General features: G+C 41.0%; 1 protein-coding gene across 9 annotated transcripts in view; it reads left to right on the forward strand.

Annotated features, from left to right (window-relative positions):
- CCNY (cyclin Y) overlaps positions 1 to 15,386 on the forward strand; it is a 240,744-nt gene that overhangs the window by 158,680 nt on the left and 66,678 nt on the right. For 8 of the 9 annotated variants that reach the window (XR_006279466.1, XR_006279467.1, XM_038388714.2 and 5 more), the window contains one exon: positions 5,604 to 5,638. The exons of the other annotated variant lie outside the window; for it this stretch is intronic. Coding sequence is in view for 6 of the 8 variants with exons in the window: in XM_038388714.2 (XP_038244642.1) it covers positions 5,604 to 5,638 (35 nt within the window). In the remaining 2 variants the exon portion in view is untranslated. The remainder of the gene's footprint in view (positions 1 to 5,603; positions 5,639 to 15,386) is intronic. 9 annotated transcript variants of the gene reach the window in all.

The raw sequence follows: 15,386 nt of genomic DNA on the forward strand, positions 1-15,386 counted from the left end.
TGCAACTCTAGTTGTGTTTTGGCCTTCCTGATTACACCCCTGCATGCTCGAGCAATATTTTATTCTCCTCCCTAGTCATCTGTACAAGTTTCCACTTCTTATAAGCTTCTTGGGTGGGATATGTGTTGGACTGTAAACAGAAGGTGTGGCACGCTACACACACTGAGTTGAAAGTGGAGGTTGTGGTTAATTCAGGGTTTTTAATGTCAGCCTCTGCAATAAAGTAATTTCCTCACTTGTATTAATTAGTTAGGGGAAACTTGATTGATTGCTACTTCAGTGTGTTGGAAATCCCCCTTTTCATTAGTTAGAGCTGCCTCCTTCCTTCACTTCCATTAGGTCCTTACTTACTGTACCAGCATTGCTGACTTTAGCAAGTAATTGGCTTTAAAGGAAACCCCAGTTTATGGGATGAGCAGGAATGAAACAGACTGTGCTCTGTTTTTATGTAGACCAGTCCTCCGATCAGGACCAGTCAATTCCCTTGTTCCTCTAACAAGAGGAAACATAGCTTTATTCCTGTTCTAAATTATTTAGGAACTCTCAAAACATGGAAGGCGCTGATCGATGTGTAATTATTAACCCAGGGATATTGCCTTTCATCCTTTTGAAGTCTACCATTAATACTGCTTATGCACATTGCACAAAAGAATACTAAGAGCACAATAACAAAAACATCTTTTTTTCTCCCCCATTTTAATCCTGCATAATTTATTCATCCTACTGTAGTTAAAATGCAGTTTTAACAATTTGAGTGCGCTTGCAAAAATGAGAACAGGTTATTTTGCCTTGACATTAAAAGAAAATTAAGACATTTTGTCAGCTCTCCCATCTGTTAGTATGCCTGATGAAATCTACCCAGGATGCAAGTTTTGTAAAAAGGGAAAAAAATCTAATAGAAAAATAAATAGGGACTTAGTCTGAACTTAGAAACTGTGATTTTGTCTGTTGAGTTTCATTTCATCTTAAACCACAGTTCTTGAAGCTAGATACTACAATTGTAGCTGTTTGCGATACCATATGCTAGTTAATTAGAATGGGGTCAAGTTCTACGATTTGCACAGGAGCACTTTGCACTGCTTATACCACACAAAGTGCCCTTGGGCAGCCGGTGAAGAATTCCCTCTCTACAAGGACTCTGTTGGTGAAAAGCTGGCAGAAGTGGCTTTGCCATCTCCTGTACCAGATGTCCTTATTCTTAATGTGAAGGGGGTTTGTTGTGGGTAGAATAGGAAGGAAGTGTGACAGAGTGGAGTTCTGGTGTGCCTGATGCTCCCGGCATAGGTTTCTTGAGGGACCATGCACCTTGCATCAGTGCTGGGCAGCACAGAATTAGAGAGTCCTGCCTCACTCTCTGTGGTCCCCCACTGGAGAATGAAGTTCAATGAAGTTTACTTTCCTTTGGGAAAAGATGAGGTAAAAGATCAATTTGGGTCTCACAAGGAGAGAGAATCGGCAGAGTGAGGGGTGTATCTGTGTCAGTCTGTCCAGCTTTGGAAGAGGTATGGCATGGGTAAATCAGCAGTAAGTGCAATACTTTAGCAACTAGAGAATCATACAACAGTGAGGGCACCAAATGATGTGGAGGGTGGGAGCAAGAACATGGAAAGAGAAGAGTAGGGGATCAGGAAAAGCTGATAAACTGAAATAATGACACGGGGCTCAGAGGCATTTTGTCACTAATTTTGTTGCATGCCACAACATGGAGTATGAACGCAGTGAACACAGAAGTGTGAGCAACAAGGGTGATGTCATGGTGGGAGTCTGCTATAGACCACCGGACCAGGGGGATGAGGTGGACGAGGCTTTCTTCCGGCAACTAACGGAAGTTACTAGATCGCAGGCCCTGGTTCTCATGGGAGACTTCAGTCACCCTGATATCTGCTGGGAGAGCAATACAGCGGTGCACAGACAATCCAAGAAGTTTTTGGAAAGTGTAGGGGACAATTTCCTGGTGCAAGTGCTGGAGGAACCAACTGGGGCAGAACTCTTCTTGACCTGCTGCTCACAAACCAGGAAGAATTAGTAGGGGAATCAAAAGGGGACCCTGGGAGACAGTGACCATGAGATGGTCAAGTTCAGGATCCTGACACAGGGGAGAAAGGAGAGCAGCAGAATACGGACCCTGGACTTCAGAAAAGCAGACTTTGACTCCCTCAGGGAACTGATGGGCAGGATCCCCTGGGAGAAGAACATGAGGGGGAAAGGAGTCCAGGAGAGCTGGCTGTATTTTAAAGAATCCTTATTGAGGTTACAGGGACAAACCATCCCGATGTGTAGAAAGAATAGCAAATATGGCAGGCCACCAGCTTGGCTTAACAGTGAGATCCTTGCTGATCTTAAACACAAAAAAGAAGCTTACAAGAAGTGGAAGATTGGACAAATGACCAGGGAAGAGTATAAAAATATTGCTCAGGCATGCAGGAGTGAAATCAGGAAGGCCAAATCACACCTGGAGTTGCAGCTAGCAAGAGAAGTTAGGAGTAACAAGAAGGGTTTCTTCAGGTATGTTAGCAACAAGAAGAAAGTCAAGGAAAGTGTGGGCCCCTTACTGAATGAGGGTGGCAACCTAGTGACAGAGGATGTGGAAAAAGCTAATGTACTCATTGCTTTTTTTGCTTCTGTCTTCACGAACTAGGTCAACTACCAGACTACTGCACTGGGCAGCACAGCATGGGGAGGAAGGAGGTGACCAGCCCTCTGTGGAGAAAGAAGTGGTTCAGGACTATTTAGAAAAGCTGAATGAGCACAAGTCCATGGGGCCAGATGCACTGCATCTGAGAGTGCTAAAGGAGTTGGCAGATGTGATTGCAGAGCCATTGGCCATTATCTTTGAAAACTCATGGCGATCGGGGGAAGTCCCGGACAACTGGGAAAAGGCTAATGTAGTGCCCATCTTTAAAAAAGGGAAGGAGGAGGATCCTGGGAACTACAGGCCAGTCAGCCTCACCTCAGTCCCTGGAAAAATCATGGAGCAGGTCCTCAAGGAATCCATTCTGAAGCACTTAGAAGAGAGGAAAGTGATCAGGAACAGTCAGCATGGATTCACCAAGGGCAAGTCATGCATGACTAATCTAATTGTCTTCTATGACGACAGAACTGGCTCTGTGGATGAGGGAAAGCAGTGGACGTGTTGTTCCTTGACTTTAGCAAAGCTTTTGGCATGGTCTCCCACAGTATTCTTGCCAGCAAGTTAAAGTAGTATGAGCTGGATGAATGGACTATAAGGTGGATAGAAAGCTGGCTAGATTGTCGAGCTCAATGGGTAGTGATCATGGTTCCATGTCTAGTTGGCAGCCAATATCAAGTGGAGTGCCCCCAGGGTCGGTCCTCAGGCCGGTTTTGTTTAACATCTTCATAAATGATCTGGAGGATGGTGTGGATTGCACCCTCAGCAAGTTTGCAGATGACACTAAACTGGGAGGAGAGGTAAATACGCTGGAGGGTAGGGTTAGGATACAGAGGGCCCTAGACAAATTGGAGGATTGGGCCAAAAGAAATCTGATGAGGTTCAACAAGAACAAGTGCAGAGTCCTGCACTTAGGATGGAAGAATCTTATGCACTGCTACAGACTAGGGACTGAATGGCTCGTCAGCAGTTCTGCAGAAAAGGACCTAGGGGTTACAGTGGACAAGAAGCTGGATATGAGTCAACAGTGTGCCCCTGTTGCCAAGAAGGCCAATGGCATTTTGGGCTGTATAAGTAGGGGCATTGCGGGACGTGATCATTCCCCTCTATTAGACATTGGTGAGGCCGCATCTGGAGTACTGTGTCCAGTTTTGGGCCCCACACTACAAGAAGGATGTGGAAAAATTGGAAAGAGTCCAGCGGAGGGCAACAAAAAAATGATTAGGGGACTGGAACACATGACTTATGAGGAGAGGCTGAGGGAACTGGGATTGTTTAGTCTGGGGAAGAGAAGAATGAGGGGAGATTTGATAGCTGCTTTCAACTAACTGAAAGGGGGTTCCAAAGAGGGTGGATCTAGACTGTTCTCAGTGGTAGCAGATGACAGAACGAGGAATAATGGTCTCAAGTTGCAATGGGGGAGGTTTAGGTTGGATATTAGGACAAACTTTTTCACAAGGAGGGTGGTGAAACACTGGAATGTGTTACCTAGGGAGGTGGTAGAATCTCCTTCCTTAGAAGTTTTTAAGGTCAGGCTTGCCAAAGCCCTGACTGGGATGATTTAGTTGGGGATTGGTCCTGCTTTGAGCAGGGGGTTGGACTAGATGACCTCCTGAGGTCTCTTCCAACCCTGATATTCTATGATTCTATGTTACTAGATACTTAATTGTGTGCAAATAAAGTTTTGATCATGGCAAAATTTATTTTGTACTTTATGAAATTACATCTATGCTTGGTAAAGTGTCTGCCTGCAGCTTGTGAAAATTATTTACATCACTTACATTGTATTACACAATAGGGAAATACTTTTGGCCTGGTGTTAAGTAACTAAATGATGGTAGATATTTTCTTAGATTTATTTTCTTAAATTTATTATTTACTTAGATTTTCTATTTATTTTCTTAGATTTATTATTTACTTAATTGATGGAATAAACACTGGAGCTTCAGAATAGAAAGAACAGCATTTCAGTAGAAGGATGAGCAAGCAGCTTAACTGCTTCCTAGCCAATCAGAATCCCCCCACTGTGTTTTGAAAACTGCACAATCAAATACACTTAGCAAAATAAGAGTGATCCTTTAACAGCGACCCGTTAACAAGATTGCACATATGAATACACTGAAATTGTGTGTGTGAATACATGCAGACATAGAATAAAAATTTGTAAAAAGTCTTGAAAAAATCCTTACATAGTATTCCTCCCAGGGAGAGGAAGTAAGAAAAAGACTCTCACATGATTGATGCTAGTGGAGTCTCTTAAGGTGCTTTTGGAAGATGCTCAGATACCACGGTGGTGGACGTAGTGTAAGAGAGAAAATAGAGAACAGGACCAAGCACAGTGCCTTTAATCACCTATGGCATTAAACCATTTTTAGTTTAATTCCACAGTTTGGTTGATATGTTACTGGTATGCTACATGCGGCATTATTACAGTTGTTGAACAGAGCTCCACAAGCTGGCTAAGGGATGAGTTAATAGGAAAAATATTCACAAAAATTAAAGCAGTATATAAAATCAGTTGGAACATTAAAGTTTATTTTAGGTTGCTCCTTTGTTTGTAAGCATTTTGTCTGATAACAGTGGGCCTGATCATGCAGTGGTTACTAAGGTTGAGTAGGAGTTGCTTGTTCAGTAGTCCCATTGACTTCAGAACAACTACTCAGCATGAGTAATGGCTGCAGAGTTGCACCAAGTGATTTTAGGAGGCAGAGTTCCAATGCATGCAGTCTTAGTGAAATATCCAAACAGATGAGAATTTTAATCATCCAGCACAATGCAGAATTTATATGCCTTTAAGTGTCCAGGTATATGAGATGTTCCTTCTGTGCTCAAATAATGAGTGAACTTGGTTAGTGCAATAATGATGTTACACATAGATACCTTCCTACTTTTGATCGTAAAATGGTGTAACAGAAGCTTAACTGAGTCAAAATACAGTCATATAATATTTCTATTACATTTTATGTTTTTGCAGTGAGAGAAAAACGCAAGAGTCTCTATATAAACCACGTAAGTGAAAATGTCTCCCTGTGCGGCTTCATACACATTGTTGTCTATATTATGCAGAACTAAGATTATTTGTAAGTAAATCCCTTGTGTGTTAGAGAGTATAATGTTGCCTCTGGGGACCGAACCATGGACCTCAGTATGTAAAAGCATTGGTCTTCACTATTTGAGCTAAAGGACCAGTTCCATTAGCTTGGAATTAGTAGCATTCACACAAACCTGTATATGTGGCATGGCTACTAGAAGGGACAGAGAGTCACACTGTGTTAGCGTGGATTACAATATTATTTCTGATTAATATTTTTTTGAAAAACTCAGAACTTAAAAATGTGCTTGCAGTGTGTAAGTTTATATTATGTAGAGAGTCTGTAGAGTATCACTATTATTTTTGAAAAGGCCTATTAAGATCCAAACTGATGGGATGCATTGCAGAACATATATGTAATATATGGTAAAAGTTGGAGTAGTTAGATGTCTTAATATTTATCCTCTATCTTTTTTTTCTATTCTTTTCAAATGAATACATTGTGGGGCTGCTACCAGTGACATCAAGAGCAAAACTCCAGTTGACTGTGTTAGGGACAGGATCAGGACCTTTATTATCATTCCTTTTATTACCTTAGAACCTTAGGAGCTTTATAGATCAAGGATTATCACCAGTGTAACCAGCAATATTGCCAACCCCAAATATTCAAAAATCATGAGTCATGTCCCAATAAATCATAAGATGTGTAAATAACATAAAATTGAGAGGTTCTTTTTTATATGTCTTCTGGTTTCTGAGCCATTAATGTGCACTTGGGTCACGTTTTCAAGGTTTTCTCTACCACAATGAGGTCTAAACGTTTAATTTAAAATAAATAAAATAAAAAGCTGAGTTACTTATGTAATCTCAAGAGCTGAGGCTTTAAGGAAAAACAGAGGATGTGGAAGGCTTCATAATTACGAGATTTGGCAACACTGGACCAACAAATATTTTTCTCCTAAAATACTAGTTTTTATTGTTTACCTGCATATGAGAATAGTTTGCACTGAAACTACCTTTGAAAGTCATATTATAACAGTGCACAGTATCTGAGTTCTGTGTATTTACTGATATGTGCTGAATAACTGCCAGTGAGCACATTAACCCAAAACTTATTTTTTCTTCTTTTGAGTCCTCGTTGTCTAGACAGGTAACACAGTAACTGTCTCCTGACTTGCTTTGCCACTGCATCACTCACAATGGGTGGGATTCTCATCCCTACCCTGGCCCGTTTACAACCTGTAAAAGGGCTAAAGTAGAATAAAGAGGCTCTAAAAGCCTATTGCAGCTAGAGGAGAATTCCTCTGGTAAAAATGAAGACAGGCTCTGACTTTACATACTTGCTACTGTTGCTGCGGCTTCACTGATGCTGTTAGTCAAGCAAGCTTTGATCTAGCTAAATCTTGGATATGTCTAAATATGCTGCAACCACTCCTCCCAATTGCAGCAAAGACATATGCTTAGGAGAGCAGCACAGAATCTCGCCCCATATTTTGACTTTAAAGTTACTGCAGAACCTTGCCAAAGCCTTGAGAGAAATCCTCTTTCTCCCCCACTCATCCAAGGTGTTTTTATATAAAAAAGTGTGTGTGTATTTTCCCTTTTTTTAAGTTTATTTCCTATTTTATATTCCAAAGAAGAAGAATAAAGCAACTTTGAAAAATGTGTGGTATTCATTTTTAAAAGGACTGAAAACTGATCCTTTTTAGGCTGACTGCATGCTCCAGGGGGGGTTTATGATAGGTGTAAGAGTATAGTGCATGACAAACCATCAACTCTATGTGGGACTAAGCAGCTGCAGCAGGACAGGATGATGTAGAGCCTGAAAGATGGCATATTTTGTTATGGTAATTTGCATGTCCTTATTTCCCTTCTTATTGATGGCATTCAAAACGTTAAATAAAACTCCTACAACTTGATCTTTTTTTCAGGCTTGGTTAAATGAAATTAATTTACAAACTCCAGGTGTACGGAAATAAAAGATTTCAGATAACCTCTGGACACCAGTCAGGTGATTTTCCTCTGTAAAATATCATTTCTGTCTAGAGAAGCAGCGGCTTGACACTACAGTGTTGACAAGTCAGTAGTACTGCGTGTGTGCAGTATGCATGTACAGAAATTGCTTCCTGCTAGACTTGTTCAGCACCCAGGCAAATAAATAAAGAGGAGGAAAGATTAACAGGGCCCAGTTATCCTTGTGCTTGAGCCCTTCTTATCTTGAGTGCAAAAGTGACTTTCAGTAAGAGATAGCTAAATAATTAGTATCAGATCTGCTGAAGGGGATGGAGAGGGGAAACCTGGAAGTGGTCTTAGCAGCTGGTTAGTTATTGACAGCAGTTCTGGAAAATGCTGTGCTGGAGACTTGCAAACTCAGGATTCCTAGGCAGAGCCACAAATATCCAGGATTGTTCTACTAAGACATGTGCCAACATATTCACCCGTGTGATAAATTCTAAAGTGTGCTCAGCACAAATGTTTTAAATGGTTGAAAAATAATCACAATAGAACTAATGTGAATGTTTAAAAAACAAAAAAACAAAAAACAACCTGCCATCCCCTTTACTAAACTGGATTTCACTTTGTTTTACCCTCCTCCTATAGTTTAGTAAATTAAACTATTACATGGGCTACTTGCCAGACTTCACTTTCACCAAGAGGTAAAGCAGAAGACAGAAATCGTGGTGTGAAAAGGCTACACACAAGGTTAAAACTGCTATTTTTATGTAGGGGAGGAAAAAGTGTTTACATAGGATTCCATTAGTTCTTAAGGTAGTCCTCGGTAACATAATTAAATATCTGTGTTCTACCTTAATATATTTTTACCAAATCCCTATCGTAAATTGGAAAACTAAAGAATTTTCTTGACAGCTGTTCCTTTCTTGCCAAAAAATTCCCCTAACTACGAGTTTTGTTCTTACAGATGAGGTAACCACTCCAGAGGAGTTAGCTATGCTTCATGTGCTTAAGAACATAAGGGCCAAGTGGCCTAAATGTTCAAAAGTGGCCCCTGATTTTGGACATTTCTCAGTTGTGGAATGCTGCTGAACTTCAGAAACTTAAGGCTTGATTTTCATGGGTACTGAATAACCGTAACTCAAACTGATGTCAGGAGTAGCTGAGGGTGCTCAGCACCTCCTAAATAATCAGGCTTCAGATTTCTAAAGTTGGGCACCCAAAATTGGGGATCACACTAGCAAATGTTGCTTGGGTACTTCTAAACACAGTAAACTAAGGTGCCTCCTAGATTTTTAAGGCCAGAAGGAACTATGATTTTTAAGGCCAGAAGGAACTGATCTCTTTATTTGAAGTGAACGGGAGTAAGCTTAAGATGCTGCAATTTGCCAACAGCTTAATTTGGCAAATTATAGACTATGTTTAAGGGTAAAGCAAGTATTCTTAGTGTACTCTATCGATTACTTAGTCTCTCTGGCACCAGGCTTCTCTTTCTATGCTTATTAAGGCATGTTTGTAAGAGGAGTTGGCTTTGTTTGGCACCATAATAAGTAATCTGTTTCCTGACTGACTTGCCTACATGTGCTACAGGTAATAGGCAAGAGGACATAAACTCTGGGTGGTTGTTTTGCTTCCCTTGTACAAAAGCTGCTTGTCACAATACAGAGGAAAACGCTCCTTTCTTGCAAGTTATTTTTCCCCAAGATCATTGTTAGGTTTTAAAATTTCTACCTGTACTTATTCTCGTTTTGTGACCTGTAACCAGGAAGATTGGCACCTAGAATATTGTTAAAAAGAAAAGGAGTACTTGTGGCACCTTAGAGACTAACAAATTTATTAGAGCATAAGCTTTCGTGAGCTACAGCTCACTTCATCGGATGCATTTAAGTGAGCTGTAGCTCACGAAAGCTTATGCTCTAATAAATTTGTTAGTCTCTAAGGTGCCACAAGTACTCCTTTTCTTTTTGAGAATACAGACTAACACGGCTGCTACTCTGAAACCTAGAATATTGTTATTTTCTGTACAGCATTTTAATAGTTTCATCTAGTATAGTGGCTCTCGACATTTCCAGACTACTGTACCAGTTTCAGGAGTCTGATTTGTCTCACTTAAAAACTACTTGCTTACAAAATCAGACATAAAAATACAAAAGTGTCACAGCACACTACTACCGAAAAATTGCTTACTTTCTCATTTTTACCATACAATTGTAAATAAATGAATTGGAATATAAATATTTTGCTTACATTTCGGTGTTTAGTATATAGAGCAGTATAAATAACTATGAAATTTTAGTTTGTACTGACTTCACTCGTGCTTTTTATGTAGCCTATTGTAAAAGAAGGCAACTATCTAGATGAGAGGTTTCAGAATAGCAGCCGTGTTAGTCTGTATTCGCAAAAAGAAAAGGAGTACTTGTGGCACCTTAGAGACTAACAAATTTATTAGAGCATAAGCTTTCGTGAGCTACAGTGAGCTCACGAAAGCTTATGCTCTAATAAATTTGTTAGTCTCTAAGGTGCCACAAGTACTCCTTTTCTTTTTATCTAGATGAGTTTATATACACCCGGAAACACCTCTGAGTACCCCCCAAGGTACATGTACCCCTGGCTGAGAACCACTGATTAGTGTTTGAATGTCTCCTGTGAGTTCAGGTATGCCAAGTAAGCTGCAATCAGAAAGAGAAATCTTGGGAAATGCAATTTTTCTGTACAATTTTAGTTTTTTATAATAAAACATGTAGGTTTTTAAACAAAATGTGATTGTAATTCAGGAGCTTTGTAGTTATGGCTTCTTTCTGTTGTCATATTTAGCAAACTTGTCACAGTTTTCTGAAGTAGTTTTGTGGCAGTTTAGTTGCAATGTTATCAAATGGCCAATTATGTTTCTTTTGATCTGGTTTCCTGTTGTCTCTTCACTTCAAATGTACCTTTTCAGCATAGTCACTAGCATGCTTTCTTTTATAAAGTACTTTTGCTGGGTGAATCATTTTCTTTTACCCAAACACAAACAGTGGGATCTAGAATTACTGCGATTTACTGAACTTTGTCTGGTATAGGTAGCTGAAGAGTTTTTGTTGCACTTTGTCATTAAGTGGGCTTGAAGGATCCAGCAACTGTGTTAATGGTTTTTTTGTTTTTTTTTAAACCAATTAAAATAGAGGGATGATTCCTCTGGTGTAGCAGTCTGTCCCACACCCTTCCCCAAAAAGACACTGAGATGACTTGATTTAGGATTGTGCTGAATCCCACATACCACTCCAATGCTCACCTAAGTGGGAATTTTCAGAATAAGCTGCTAACAAGGGAGGTAAGTCACCTTGTATCAGCTGTTAATGTTTTCCTCTAGCCAATTTTTATCTCAAGCATTTGCAGCAGATTCTGTTTTCCTTTCGGACTGAATTGATGATCAAGATTTTTGTTACATCTTTAATGCTTCTCCATTGTTCATTTGTAGTCTTTTAATCTATCTGTCTCAATTTACTAAGTTTGTGATTTAGGTCTGGTCTACACTACAGACCTCTATCAGTGTAACTACGTTGCTCAGGAGCGTGAAAAATCCACATCCCTGAGCAATGTAAAAAGAAAAGGAGTACTTGTGGCACCTTAGAGACTAACAAATTTATTAGAGCATAAGCTTTCGTGAGCTACAGCTCACTTCATCGGATACATTTGGTGGAAAAAACAGAGAGATTTATATACACACACACATGACATCTTCATCATCTGGACCCATGGAAAAGAAGCTCTTGAGGAATTCCACCATGATTTCAACAATTTCCATCCCACCATCAACCTCAGCCTGGACCAGTCCACACAGGAGATCCACTTCCTGGACACTACGGTGCTAATAAGCGATGGTCACATAAACACCACCCTATATCGGAAACCTACTGACCGCTATTCCTACCTACATGCCTCTAGCTTTCATCCAGATCATACCACTCGATCCATTGTCTACAGCCAAGCGCTACGATATAACCGCATTTGCTCCAACCCCTCCGACAGAGACAAACACCTACAAGATCTCTATCATGCATTCCTACAACTACAATACCCACCTGCTGAAGTGAAGAAACAGATTGACAGAGCCAGAAGAGTACCCAGAAGTCACCTACTACAGGACAGGCCCAACAAAGAAAACAACAGAACGCCACTAGCCATCACCTTCAGCCCCCAACTAAAACCTCTCCAACGCATCATCAAGGATCTACAACCTATCCTGAAGGATGAGCCATCGCTCTCTCAGATCTTGGGAGACAGGCCAGTCCTTGCTTACAGACAGCCCCCCAATCTGAAGCAAATACTCACCAGCAACCACACACCACACAACAGAACCACTAACCCAGGAACCTATCCTTGCAACAAAGCCCGTTGCCAACTCTGTCCACATATCTATTCAGGGGATACCATCATAGGGCCTAATCACATCAGCCACACTATCAGAGGCTCGTTCACCTGCGCATCTACCAATGTGATATATGCCATCATGTGCCAGCAATGCCCCTCTGCCATGTACATTGGTCAAACTGGACAGTCTCTACGTAAAAGAATGAATGGACACAAATCAGACGTCAAGAATTATAACATTCAAAAACCAGTTGGAGAACACTTCAATCTCTCTGGTCACTCGATCACAGACCTAAGAGTGGCTATACTTCAACAAAAAAGCTTCAAAAACAGACTCCAACGAGAGACTGCTGAATTGGAATTAATTTGCAAACTGGATACAATTAACTTAGGCTTGAATAGAGACTGGGAATGGATGAGTCATTACACAAAGTAAAACTATTTCCCCATGGTATTTCTCCCCCCCACCCCACCCCCCACTGTTCCTCTGATATTCTTGTTAACTGCTGGAATTAGCCTACCTGCTTGTCACCATGGAAGGTTTTCCTCCTTCCCCCCCCTGCTGTTGGTGATGGCTTATCTTAAGTGATCACTCTCCTTACAGTGTGTATGATAAACCCATTGTTTCATCTTCTCTGTGTGTGTGTATATAAATCTCTCCTCTGTTTTTTCCACCAAATGCATCCGATGAAGTGAGCTGTAGCTCACGAAAGCTTATGCTCTAATAAATTTTAGTCTCTAAGGTGCCACAAGTACTCCTTTTCTTTTTGCGAATACAGACTAACACGGCTGCTACTCTGAAACCTGAGCAATGTAGTTATACCCACCTAACCCCCACTTTAGACAGCACTGTGGTGGCAGGAGAGCTTCTCCCCCTCAGATAGCTTCTGCTTTTCGGGGAGGTGAGTTAAGTATGCCGACAGGAGAGACCTCTCCCAGCAGTATAGAGCATTTTTGTTAAAGCACTACAGTGGCGTAGCTGCATCATTGCAGCTGCGCTGATGCAGCATTTTAATGTAGACTTGCCCTTTGTGAAACTACTTGAGGGGAGAAAAAGATGCTTGCATTTCCTCTTCGCTGAGGGAGAGATTACTTCAGTATCTCTGCCTTCAGAAGGAAGGCAAACAGGAAGGCTTATTTTATTTTTTGCAGTACCTGACTTGGGAGGATGGGGATTTTTGTTTTCTCTGTCAAGTTGGATATGTAGGATTTTTTCCCTCTGGAGGCCATGAAAATGCTCCGCTTTACAAAGATCTTTCTCTTTTCTACTCTGGCAATACACATTCTAATCTTAGCAGTTTTAGGAGCAGTAGCATCCTAAAAATAAACCTTTTTTCCATAAAGGAAATATTTCTAAAGGAGGAATTATCCTCAGCGGAAGAAGATACGTTTCTCTTAAGCATTTTTTGGATTCTAAAGTTTGGATCACCCTTTTGCTTTGTAAGAACAAGATGATGCTGGAATGAATTGCTTGATGGTCTTAATATTGACATCTACCGCCTAGACTCTCTGGAACTACAGGTTCAAATCTCGGCAGGCTTTTCTCACCTCTTTATCTTTCCAAGGTGGATGGACTATGTTCCACATGCAATTATGCTGCGAGTATGTTGTCCTGAACAAAATTTCATCTCTTTGCTATTGTGCACCTGCTGCCACTGTCCATTCCAGAAATGGATGTTTTCCGATACCCTGATCCTTTAATCTGATCCACACAGGAAGACTCTTGCACCGATGTGAAGCCCCACTAACTTCACTGGGATTCTGTGTGATTGCAAGGGTTCTGTCCAGATCACATTGCAGGATCCACTTCACTGGGGTACCTGTGCTTAAAGTTAAGCATGTGCTTAGGTACCTTGCTGAACTGGGGCCACAGTTAGTTTGATCCTTTGGGATGAAAAGCAGGATTTAACTGAAATATTACTGTGATTTATTATCTGGAATGCCCAAGGCCAATGATGACTGTGGAGGTTATAATGCCAGTTCAAATATTGTGTGCCTGTCTCCTTAAGATGTTTGTTTCAGTATTACTTACTGGAAGATGAATTAGACACTACTGAGAGGCTACTGCACTTTTTTCTGTACAGATTGCCTAATCTGCTCTTAGCTCCTTTCCTGTGCAAGATGCAGATCTTCTCCTCATCCACTTGCCCTACCAACCGGGAACTGAGTGTCATTTTGATGTGAAATGAAAAACTTTGTAAAGGGTGAAGTATTAGAATGTAGCCGTAAGTTGTTTGACTCCCCATTTTTAAAAAGGGAACAGTAGCACACGTAGTAGTTCCTAAAGAAGTTACTGAGTATTAATTGCTGTACTGGAAGTATAGCAAAGGCCTTCTTCTGCTGTTGCACAACATAACCACTTACATGCTATGTAAACTTGGGTCTCTGGCATGCTGTTAGTTTTCAAGGAGATCCTGAATCTCTAAAACCCATTGCTAGAATTGGATGTGTGTCATCAGTGGTTAAGGAAGGCCCTGTGTACACTACAGAAACAAAATTTATGAACTGTTAATAAACTCATTTGGAGCTCAACTATGCTCTATTGTGGATTGCATAGTCTGTGTCTGGGGCCAAACTATGCTACAGTTGGGTTCAAAAACTGTGTTTACACCCCAGTAGAGACCTAGGCTAGGGCACTGGTTTTGAACCAGGTTAAAATGTGGGTCAACCTAATAGGCTAAGGATGGCCCCAGACCATGTAATAAGATGGTTATGTGCAACGGAGTTTAATAACTGGTTAAACTGGATTGTGTTTTGTAGTGAAGACGCCACCATATCAAGGTACAACTTAGGGCCACCATATCAAGGTACAACTTAGGGCTTAACTGCAGTTACAGCAGTGCAGTATCAAAGAAACTACCTACATCAGTGGGAGAGAGTTGCCCATTGGGATAGGTACTCCGCCTCCACGAGAGGCAGTAGCTATGTCGATGAGAGAAGCTTTCCCATCAACATAGTGCTGTCTACACTGGGGTTAGGTCAGTATAACTATGTCACCCCCACACCCCGGGCAACGTAGTTATATCGACATAAAATGGTAGTGTAGACCAAGCCTAGGTACAAAGAGGTAGTCTCTCCTGCTGCTTCTGTTCATTGAGACAACTATAAGCATCTAGCCATTCTTTGAAGGGTTCGGTCATATTATGCAGCATGCTACAAGGCACAGTATTGTGTAGTTTGACTAATTTTGGCAAGTTTCTCTCACTGACACACAAAATCATGTTGCTCCACTGAAGAAAACAGGTTATCAGAACAGAGGCCATGTTTACATTACCACTTATGCTGACAAAACTTGCGTTGCTCAGGGGTGTGAAAAAAACACCCCCCGGAGTGACATAAGTTTTGCCAGCATATGCGGCAGTATGCACAGCAGAATGGCTGTGGGAGAGCTTCTCTCAGCTGACATAGCTGCCACCAGTCCTT

The sequence above is a fragment of the Dermochelys coriacea genome, chromosome 2, assembly GCF_009764565.3.
Source record: "Dermochelys coriacea isolate rDerCor1 chromosome 2, rDerCor1.pri.v4, whole genome shotgun sequence".
NCBI classification, from domain to species: Eukaryota; Metazoa; Chordata; order Testudines; family Dermochelyidae; genus Dermochelys; species Dermochelys coriacea.